We start from the raw sequence: 11,841 nt of genomic DNA, 5'->3' as shown, positions 1-11,841 counted from the left end.
GCCCCAGTGCACGCTGGAGGTCCTGGTTTGATGGGGCCAACAGGACAACTTCGTCTGCAAAAAGCAGAGACGAGATCCTGTGGTCCCCAAACCGGACTCCCTCCGGCCCCTGGCTGAGCCTAGAAATTCTGTCCATAAAGATAATGAACAGAACCGGTGATAAAGGGCAGGCCTGCCGAAGTCCAACATGCACTGGAAACAAGTCTGACATACTGCCGGCGATGCGAACCAAGCTCCTGCTCCGATCGTACAGGGACCGGGCGGCCCTTAGCAAAGGGCCCCGGACCCCATACTCCCAGAGCACCCTGCACAGGGTGCTGCGAGGGACACGGTCGAATGCCTTCTCCAGATCAACGAAACACATGTGGACTGGTTGGGCAAACTCCCATGAACCCTCCGCCACCCTGAAGAGGGTATAGAGCTGGTCCAGTGTTTTCACGGCCAGGACGAAAACCACATTGTTCCTCCTGAATCCGAGGTTCGACTATAGGTCGAATTCTCCTCTCCAGTACCCTGGCATAGACTTTCCCGGGGAGGCTGAGGAGTGTGATCCCCCCTATAGTTGGAACACACCCTCCGGTCCCCCTTTTTAAAAACTGGTCTATATCATGCTCCAAATTGTGACAACCAGTGAACATTCCTGTCACCATTAAAACAGACTAAAATGATGACCAGGTACTCACAGCTGAAGCGTACAGGTTCCACTTTCCAAACTCATCTTGCCAGTACCAAAGCCACTCGGTGGTGTAAATGAAGGTTGGTGCAAGCAAAGAGTTCTCAGTAGAGAGTCGTCGTACTTTGTTGGTTCCCTGGGTCATTGTGTCAAAATACACAGGCAGGCTGCTACTACTAAAGACAGGAAAATAAGTAAGTATTAATTCAAACAACTCACTTTTATCGTAATGATGTTATTAGTTATTAGGTTACTTTTTAAGTAGGTTACTTTTAGGTTAGGTTACTTTTTAAGTAACCTAATAAATTAAGTTATTTTTTGAGACATCAATACATTAGTTCAATGAAACATCAATATTGAGTTTTTCAGTTTCCAACAAAAAACTGTTCTGTTTTCCAGATCATAACTTAATTACATAAATATATAAAAACCCATCATTTCTTGTAGGTATAGCATGAACAGTTAAATCTGCATATACATTTATTTTTACAATTTGCACCCCATTCATCAAGGGGTAAATGTCTCTAATGTCCAACTGATTTATACTAGTGCTGTCAAGCAATTAAAATATTTAATCCTGATTAATCCCGATTGTCCATAGTTAATTTGCGACCAATTGCAAATTAATCACGCTTTTTATCTGTTCTGAACAGGAGAGGAAGGTAAATACATTTAGTCAAGTACTGTACAAATTTGAGGTATCTACTGTACTTATGAAGTATCAAGTAACAGAAAATGAAATAGAAAATAACTGTACTTTATACTCCACTACATTTATTTTATAAAACTTTTCAGAACCAGATGAATACAAAAAATACAGTATAATTAAGACCTCATTGATCTATGGTGAAAGATTCACAAGCTACCGAGCAGTAACTCAATTAAATGCATCTAAGGTAGTTAAAGGTAGCTCATCCTTTACCAATAAGTATGTTTTGATGTGAATACTTTTGTACTTTTACTTAAAGTAATCTTAGACGTTACCTAAAGCTCAAAAAATGAGGTGTACCTATGTTCTAGTACTTCTACACAAAAGCAACTCGGTTTATACAAGTCTTGAAAACTTGCTCACAAGACTTTGTTTCTAACAAAATTAAGTGTTACATGATAGTTTAAGGATTTTCTTGAATGGTAATAATCTCCAGGCAGTTGCACGTTCATGTGAGCTTGCTTGACATCCATTGTAAAAGCGGAGTTTTTTGACTGTGCGTGGTTTTGTGGATGTATTTTACCTCCTACTGCCTGCATTGTGACCAGAGAATGTGGAGAAAAATACAGGGCCTGAGGTTAAAGCATGTCCAGGAATCTTTATGTTTTTTAGGAAGAGGCTCTGGTTTTATTGTTCTGACTTAATCACAGACTATTTGGAGTTATGATAGGTGCAAAGCTAATCTAGAGGTACCAAAGATTAAACATTAAATTGCTGGAAATGAACATGCCATGTGCTCTTTAAATAATGTTTTGAATGCAGGACTTTTACTTTTACACAGTTGTATTGCTACTTTTACTTCAGTAAAGGATATAAGTACTTCTACCACTGGTTCTAAATGTATCTTAAAAAGACCCTGAACTGTGATTACTGAAAGAAGTCCAGTAGTCTCCAGTGAGTGTAACGGTGTTTGTCTGCCCAACGCCTCCCCCTTTAGTGTTCCCATCTTCATATAAGTTGTGTTAACTTGGTTACAGTGGTGGCTGTCAGAGGCAATTTATTTGGTATCTCAAACTAATATACAATAAGAAGCAGAGGCTCTGGGAAATGTCAGAGGATATTTTCAGAGATGAAGATAAAGATATCTTGGAATCATGTTGACAGTTCTTTTTTCAGTTTGTCTCTTGTGATTTGCTCAACTTTATGAATAAATGACATTTTTATAAGGCACAATTATGAGCAGAAGTGCTGCTTATTCTGGATCTGACATTAAAATGCTATGTTTACCTAGAAACCTCGACATGGTTGAATTTAAGAGTAAAATCTCCCAAGATTTCAGAAATGCTTCCCTACTGGATAGTACCTGTATGTGTTTTTGGGGTCACAGTAGTCCTTCTCAATTGTCTCATTATCAGGCAAGGCGGTCCACTGATCACCCTCTTGGACCTCCCATTTGTAAGGCATCTTCTCATGGACCTTATAACACTTGTCTGTGAACACAAAGGTCATATAAACAACACAGTTTGAGACCTGGAGCATGTACCACCAAACAAGATTAATGGCTTATCCAGCTAACTTTGGGCTCAGCTCATGTTTTCCGGTACCACAAAGCTGACTCACTTTTAATCGGGCTAGATTACTACGGTTAGCCTTCTTACCACATTAATTTGATAGATGGGCTAATAAATAGATATTTCTATATATCATTCATATCACTGCGGTGTTTCAGGCTCTCATGGGTCACTCTGGTTTAAAGCAGAGTTCCTTACAAACTGAGGGAGTCTATAGCCTACATGATGATCAATGCTGTTTTAAATACACCAAGATTATTTGAATCCTGACCAAATTTCTTACTGAATCACTGTTTTTACAGGCTCTATCTCTGCGAGTTAAGTCAGGGTTGCATCAGGAAGGGCATCCAGCGTAAACCACGTGCCAAATGTCAACATGCAAGTCGTCAGTGTGACAATTCGCTGTGGCAACCCCTAAACAGGAAATGCTGAAAGTGACTTTCTTTCTATGGTATAGAAATTCTTAGTCTTTCCTGAATATTTGTGTGGATACTGAGTCAGCAGCCACACTATTGTTATCCTGGTCTTTATTATTTTTTTATTATTATGGCTTTTTTTAATTTATTTTATTTTTATTATTATGGTTTCTTCCATACATTTTTTGGCATTTAATTTCTTCAAATCCTCCTCTTTCAGCCTTAACCAGTTCAGCATAGTTTAAGATAGAAAAACCATTCCAATTTTAAACAATTCAGCAACTCTTCAGCTTGTTGATATCTTTTACAGATTTAGAATTCTTGCAGTTTGTTTTATGGTGATTTTAGAAATTTCTCTGCTAGAGTGTCACATGACCCGCACTCTAGCTCTGTCCTTCAGCCTTTTCACAATTTTTCAGCTTGTTTTCCGCTGTTATTCTGCCAACCTTAAACTTTCACACACAATTTGTACATGAAAATGGTAGAGAAAATTGTAAGGAATCAGCCTTGTTATTGCAATAGGATGAAAAGTTTTTGGATTATGTGGCACATTCCAGAGAGAGTGCCGCCTCACTCTTCCATAGACTGCCATTCAAAAAGACGATTCAGAAAATCCGCTTGAAGGAAAAGTTAGGGCATTTGTAAATCATCACATCGCCTTCATTTTCTGAAATATCCTTATTGTTTGCACTTGTTTTTCACCTCTATTGAGGCAGCATCCTCCCTCAGGACGCTGCCAGATTGTTCTAGACTCCAGCTCTGACTCTCAAGCATTATTTGGTTTTGGTATTTTGTGTTGTGACCCGGCATCAAAATGTTCACCTCTTCAAGGACATTCATGCTTCTATTCAAAATTTTTCTACTCTTTATACTTTTTAAAATATTTAGCTTTATTCTGAAAATCTTGCCCCATTCAAATGAATGGGGAAACTACTTCAGCATACTTTCAGCTATTTCAGGTATCAAAATGTTGAGCTCTTCAAGGGCATTTATGCTTCTATTCAGAAGTTTTCTACCCTTCATACTTTTTAAAATATTTAGCTTTATTTTGAAAGTTTTGCCCCATTCAAATGAATGGGAAAATTCTACTTCAGCATACTTTCAACTAGAAGAGCCATTCATGTCTCAAAATGTTCAGCATTTTCAGGGCAATCCTTCAGCACTCAGCATCCACACGCATTTTCTTCAAAAAATGCATTTCTCTTGTTTACTTCTAGTGTTTCAATAGCTTTTTATTTTACTGTAATTATTTTTCAGAGTTCTCTGAATTGCTTCTAATTAACAACTCTGACTCTTTCACATGAATGTATTTGAACCAAATGTGTGTTATACTTGTGTTGTAATGTAAGAACATCAACATGTGCACACGTTCTGGACTTAGGCAGGCTCTTTCCTTGAGAAACTGTTTCCAGCTTTAGAGAAGGTGATGCTTAGAAAGTGTTGATGTGGAAGGTACACACAAATAGTCTTTTGCCAAAACTGCCTCATTTGCTTTCCACCACTGCAGAGGATCTGTACTTTTAAACTGAGACTGTTCTATAAAAAACATCTGCTTTATCCCCACTGACATTTGGGCTGGATGATTCTTCTGAGTCTGACTCAAGCAATTAGGGTCTTGTATTAGTGAGAGTCCTTACCTGTTTTTGAACCCTCACATGTGGGCCAACATCTATTATACTGGTGTGAATCGTGGTGAAAATGTTTGGGTAGAGATTTCAAAACAGAGTTGTAGATGGATGACGAGTTGTGTGTGAGTCCACCACCCCTACAGTATTTAAAGAGGAGTGTTCTATTTGGACAGAAATTGCTTCTTTGACTCCTCTCTCAAACCAGTGGTGTTCTCCAGAGAAGATCTAGACTTCACTGTCCTCAAAGGAATGCCCTTAACAACTTATTGTTCGCTCCTGCTCCAGCCACCACCATCCCCAGTAAGGCCCCAAAGCACCGAGCTTGAGAGAGCAGGTGGACAGCAGGAGAGAGCTTCGAAGACAGAGACGCAAGTGGGGTAAGAGTGGAGGGCTCTATGCTAGGCTAAAAGCTCGCACTAGCCAACTGCCGCTACCCAGCCTCTTGCTAGCTAATGTGTGGTCTCTGGAAAACAAACTGGACAAGCTAAGAGCCAGGATGTACACAGCGGGAAATAAGAAAGTAGTATGATGCTCTAATTTTCACCGAGACCTGGCTTTCAGACAAAGTCCCAGAATCCGCCACTGCAGCCTCCGGTAAGGCTAAAGGGGGAGGCATGTGTGTGTGTGTTTAACAACAACTCGTGGTGTGGAAATATACAGACTGTTTATAAGCACTGTTCACCAGATTATTGCTGAAATGCGATCGCTATTATCCACCAAGAAAATTAAGCGGTGTGTTTTTGGCTGCAGTGTATATAGGCCCACAAGCTAATTCCATGGCAGTTCTCAGCAAACTCCACGCCATCATCTGCACATTAGAGGTGGCTCATCCTGAGGCTGTTTTTAATCACCGCCAGTGACTTTAGCTTTAACCAGTGCAATCTACAGACTGTATTTCCTAAATATTACCAACATGTGGACATTCCCATTCTGTCAGCATACAGGACTATGCTGAGTATGTGACCGGGTACATTAGCACTTGTGCTGACAACATCATGCCTACTGTACAAGACAGGAAGTTCCCCAACCAGAAGCCCAGGATAAACAGTCAGGTATGCCCGCTCTCATGTATTCAGGTCAGCGAAGCTGTAAATGGGTCCCGGAGAGAACCAGGAAAAAGCCCAGGAAACACAAGCCACACTGACACAGCACTGACCTTTGATGACCCAATATCAGAAATGACCTTACAAGATGAGCTGCAGGAGGCTACTGAACAAATTGTCTCTTTGCAGTTAGAAGTCCCACAAGAACAGCAAGAATGGTTACAAGAATTATGGGAATGGCCACTAAATGATGGAGAATGTAAGGAGATGACAGATAGGCCAGAGGAGACTGAAAATGAGCTGTGTGAGCCAGAAGGAACTGCACCAATAGCGGAGAATGTCTCAGTGGAGGAAGTGGAAGAAGAGGCGGTGGAGGAGTTGAAGGGAGGCCTGTACTTTCCTATGACACCTAGCCCTATGGAACCCGCAGGCTACTGCCAGGAAAAAAATGGAAAAGGATGTTGATTATCTGGTGGTGGATGAGTGGCAGGCAGAGTTCGATGTTGAAGGAAAGGAAGGAAACAGCAAAAAGGGTTGGAAAATGGGAAGGAATGGAGGAGTGCTAAATGCCTGGTGGGGAACAGATGACAGGCTGGATTGGGCCAGGAAGAAGAGAGACAGCAAGAGAAGCTGAAAGAGGGGGGAAAATTATTAAAATGCTATTGCAAAGAGCATAAAGTAGAAAGTTAAGTTTTTAATAACAAAGGATAATCATAAAATGATTTATGTACGCATTTTGTTTGAAATAATCAGTGTATGTGTAAGAAAAATGTGAAATTATGGTATTGGAAAAAACAATGAAAAGTGATTTTACATCTAATCTAATCTAAGGAGTGAGAAATTATGGTCAAAGAGGAAAAGGGAAGTAACACACATCCTTGCAAAGAAGAAGTGCAGGGAGTGTGTGCGAGTGTGTGACTGAGAAAGAAGAGAAAAATAAAAAATAAAAACAGGCACCGAGTTTGTAAAAATTATGGCTTTATGCCTAAAAAGTAAAGTAAAGATTTGATTGATAATTACTGTTTAATCTTTGTCTAATCAATGTTTAGTCAAATGTTGTATTCAAAATAATAGAGATCCATGTTTTAATTTTAAGGTATTGATAGTTTTGTGTAAAATCAGTGTGTAATTCTGATTGTTCAGTTAAAAGCAATGATCGGATGTTTTGTATTTCAAACAGATGTGAGTTTCCTGTATTTTTATTAGATACAAGGATGATTTAGTTTTCTGAGAAAAGAGAAGTAGAATCTGAATCAAGCTGTCTGACTGCAGAAACCTAATGGTGACAACACAAGCAGTACTTTTCTGATTGGGCTTGTTGCTCGGGTGAATTCCACACAAACCCGCTGGCTGTGAGAGGGAAAGTGATGTTTAGAATATTTTATATAGAATATCCAGCTATTTACTTATTATATAACACAAACTGCCATTCGAATTTCTTATCCTTAGTAACATCTTATGCTAACCAAATACTGTGCAAAACAAATATGGTTTTAAGTGGCAGGTGTCACAGCTTTGATGGGTTATTTCAGACCAAATTTAACACTTCCTCAAAGAGCCAGAGTATACTGGCTTATAAAAGTCTCAGTAGGAATAACATCTGTGAGTATAAGTAGGTAGCTGCCTATTGTTAAACAGTACGATACACTTTCTTTGCTCAACGTTGAACTTTATTCTTTTTCCGCCATCTTCACAACCACACATGTGCACCCCGCTTCCTGACCTACCGGTGTTTTCACAATAAAAGCCTAAACAGAATACTGTACTCGTAAACATTTACATATAAACATGTACATGAACACATCTTAATGTATGGAACTTAACACCTATAACTGCAGGTTGTTATCATTTGGAAAGTTTTGGGGTCTTTCCTGAATTAATAACATGAAAGAGGGAGGTCTGCAGGGAACTCTGTTCGCAGGTTCATTGTATTCAATTACTGAGTGAATATCTCCACCAAAAAACCTCAAGTAGTGTTTGGAGCTTTAATATGTTTCAAATATGCCACCTTATTGTGAGAGGTTAAGCTTTATTCCTATGTCCAGGGGTTAACATATCGTGGCCTCCATACACATTCAGACCAGCCAATGAGATGGAGTATAAAGCTGCGAAGTATGGACTGAGGAAAGCCATCACAGCGGCCGAGAGGCAGTACAGAGAGAAGGTGAATGGCTTCTACTCTACTGCTGACTCCGGGTGGATGTGGCAAGGCCTGCAGCACATCACAGACTAAAGGACCATCACCAACATTATCAGCTCCACAGACAGCCTGCTGGATGACCTCAACACCTTCCGCTTTGAGACCTCCAGCTACAGCACAGAGAGGAGGCACGCACACACACACCTGGACTGCCCGATCCCCCTCCCCTCCATTAACTGTCTCATCAGGCCAGGTACGCAAAGCCCTGAAGAAGAGCAACCCCCACAAGGCAGCAGGACCAAACAACATCCCTGGGAGGGCTCTCAGAGCATGTGCCAATGAGCTGGCTGATGTTCTCACCTCCATCTTCAACCTTTACCTCAGCCATAGCACCATTCCCGCCTGCTTTAAGACCACAACCATCATCTCCCTTCCCAAGAAGAGCCCAGTCACCTGCCTGAATGACTACAGGCCAGTGGCACTCACCCCAATTATTATGAAGTGTTTTGAGAGAGTGGTGCTGGCCCACATTCAGAGCAGTATACACACCCTGGATCCCCTGCAGTATGCCTACCAGTCCAATAGGGCCTCCTCAGATGCCATCACTGTTGCCCTTCATTATTCCCTTTCTCACCTGGAAAACAGAGACTCCTACATCAGGATACTCTTTTTTTACTCTTTAGACTCTGTGCTACTGTTCATCTACTCTGTATTTGACTTGTGTTGTTTGGTACCCAGTGTGGAACACAAAGTAAGACTGTTTAGATTTTTGTACTACTGTTTATCCACTTTATATTTCACTTGTGTTATTTGGCATTCAGGGTAGACAGCCTGAGGGTTTTCTTGCTGACTGTACATGCCTTTTGGAAAAGTTTAAGTGTTTTCTGTCTTCTTCAGCCAGTTCAAGCAAGTCACATGGGACAGTTGAAGTTCATTCTCCCAGTGGCACTGTTGTACAACCAGACACAGACATTCTACTGCAAGCTGCGCATTCTAGCTCTGATCACAAAGTACAGTTTATACACACACAGCCATCTTCCCCACAATCTCCATGTGGGGACCGGAAACCGATATTGAAAGGTGGCTTATCTGGACAGATACCACAGAGTGCAATTCAGGACATGGCGCTCCTGGCGGTTGTACAGGGAGGAGTTTTGCACACAGACTCATTTCCAGAAGGAAAAACTGACAGATTTAGAGAACAGGCTTATCTAAATGAGTTAAAATCTGGTTGTTTGGACCAGTTCACAACTTCAGTTGCCGGTGCATGTGCTCCTGCCTCTTTCACAGATGGAGAAGAGGGGCACTTTTGTGATTTTTCAGTGCCAGCAATGTCTCACGTTTCTGAATGTGATGATGATTCCAGCTGGGATGACACAGTGCATGATTTCTCATCACAACGTATGCAGAGAGGGCAGGGAAACATCCATGATTGTTTTGACATTCCCTCACATCAGCTGCCATTGCTTCAGTCCACCTCACCTTATGGAGAAATAACAGAGACCTACACTCATTTTAGCCTTCAAGACATGAGCATGATTAAATCCCAGCTACCTGACATTGAGAAGGGTGGTGCACCATGGATTAAGGCTTTTTTTAGGTGCTTGTGCAGGGTTTGTGCCTGCACTTGGAGATTTTCGTCGTGTTTTTACAGCCTGTACTTCTTTGAGCATGTTACAGGAGGTAGAATTGATGGCAAATACTACTGGGGATCATGATAATGTTGCCCTCCATACTGAAGTTCATCAGCTTTGGCCAGTGATACGCCAGAAATTCCCAGTACAGGTGCGCTCTGTTGAGCTGTGTAGAATTCCACCTCAAAAGGGTGAGAGAGGTAGTCAGTATTTGCTCAGAACTCTGGCATAACCGCACTGGTGATGACCCAGCCATCAATGACACCATGGGGGTGCTATTTCGCAGTGCTGTGGAGGCTTCCCTCCCAGCATCCATACAAGCATCTTCTGAGACAGGTAGTGGGATTCAACACATTTGCTTTTGAGCAGTGGTCAGCTTATGTCACTCAGTATATTGACAATGAGCTGGAAGCACAAGAAAAGAATGCAAAGGAGCTTTCTTCTTTGGAGGCACAGTTAGCTAAAGCGCAGTTGCAGGAGATGCAAAACAAAGTTAATCAAAGTAAGGCTACAGCTAACCAAGTGCTGGTGCAAAATGCTGTACAGCCATATGCACGGCAGCAGCCCTTTGTTCAACAGCCGACCGCACCACCTTATCAGTGGGATTCTGCTCCCAGGCACTGTGGACCTCAGTACCATGACAGGCCACGAGGAAGAGGTCAAAGACCTTGGACTCTCAGAAGAGGTCTGCCAAGAGATAACAGGTGCTGGATTTGTAATGAAAGAGGACACTGGTCACGTGAATGTCCCTTTTCACATTAGCAGTCGCAGGGTGTACCGCGATATCAGCATCAGGTCTACCCACCTCCACAGGATGGATATGTTCAGCAGTTCCCACCATCAGCCCAACATCAAGCACCTGGCTCACGCCAGTTGCCTCAACATTAGGGATGCCCAGAACCGGTAACAGGTGACTCACTGTGTTCCCAGGAAATGTTTCTTGAACCACTAATTAAGGTAACCATCAATAGTTAAGATCACATGTATGGTTGACACAGGAGCCCATTATTCCACACTTAATATGACACTCCCAATTTCAAGGCATACCATACCTCACAATGGGTTATCAAACTGTTGTACACACTACACATGGTGTCAGGGCATTTCTGGATTCCAAAGCTTTCACATTGTCTGCCCACAGGACCCAGAACTTACAACAGCTGTTGAACCAGGCTCACATACAGTTTACAAGTGAGGGAACAAACATGGTCACTGAGCAAGATCATGATTGTGTGAGCAAAACAGACACAGAGATGAGACTGCATGAGAACCTGCATAAGGAACCGCTACCTAATGTAGAGGTAACATTCTACTGTGATGGTCACAGTCATCAGACAGCCACTGGCAGTATAGTCGCTTCATACGCTGTGGTCGAGGACACAGCGACTGGCTTAAGAACACTGCAAGCTGATGTGATCCCACAGCCAAGTTCAGCCCAGATGGCTGAGCTGATTGCTCTTATAGAGGTATGTCAGCTGTCAAAAGACAAAGTTATAAATATCCACACAGATTCTGCGTATGCAGTACAGGCAGTACATGTAGACTTGTGCCACTGGAGGAGAAAAGGTTTTGTGACTTCAACTGGCGGTCCGGTAAAACACTTGCAGCAGTTACTGGAACTAGATCAAGCGTTGTTGCTACCAAAGCAGGTGGCAATTATTAAGTGCAAGGGACATCAGAGAACAGAGATCTCAGTTATGAGAGGGATCCAAGACCTAGGGGGTCAGAGCTTTGGAAGCTCAGTACAGACAGGATGCAGACCTAAGGAGTCAGAGTTTAAGGAGCCTAGGACAGGCATTCAGGACCCAGAAGGTCCAGCTCAGGGCGATAAGCAGATGAGTTAAAACCCTGCAGAAGGGGGTCATGTTTGTGAGACAGAGTTGAACTTGCAGACTATTAGGGAAATACAGAATAAAGCTGCTCCTACTGAAAAGCAGGTGTGGCTAGGCAAAGGGGCATCTAAGGATAAGACAGGACTCTGGAGAAACCACGAAGGTAAGACAGTAGCCCCGGCAGGACTACTTAGTTTGCTGTGTCAAGAGGTACACAGCAGAAGACACTGTGCAAGCTCCAAGATAAATGGTCTG

At 42.1% G+C, this 11,841-nt stretch overlaps 1 protein-coding gene across 1 annotated transcript in view; it reads right to left on the bottom strand.

The window, feature by feature from the left end:
- The window catches only part of LOC109971146 (poly [ADP-ribose] polymerase 12), a 40,337-nt gene that overhangs the window by 17,753 nt on the left and 10,743 nt on the right, over window positions 1-11,841 (bottom strand). The window contains exons 5-6 of the mRNA XM_020619226.1: window positions 2,686-2,812; window positions 684-849 (exon numbers count right to left, since the gene is read on the bottom strand). Of these exons, the coding sequence (XP_020474882.1) occupies window positions 684-849; window positions 2,686-2,812 (293 nt within the window). The remainder of the gene's footprint in view (window positions 1-683; window positions 850-2,685; window positions 2,813-11,841) is intronic.

The sequence above is a fragment of the Monopterus albus genome, unplaced genomic scaffold (assembly GCF_001952655.1).
Source record: "Monopterus albus unplaced genomic scaffold, M_albus_1.0 scaffold216.1, whole genome shotgun sequence".
In the NCBI taxonomy this organism is placed as follows: Eukaryota; Metazoa; Chordata; class Actinopteri; order Synbranchiformes; family Synbranchidae; genus Monopterus; species Monopterus albus.
Note: the sequence above shows the minus strand (reverse complement) of the source record. Positions and strands in the feature narration are given on the sequence as shown.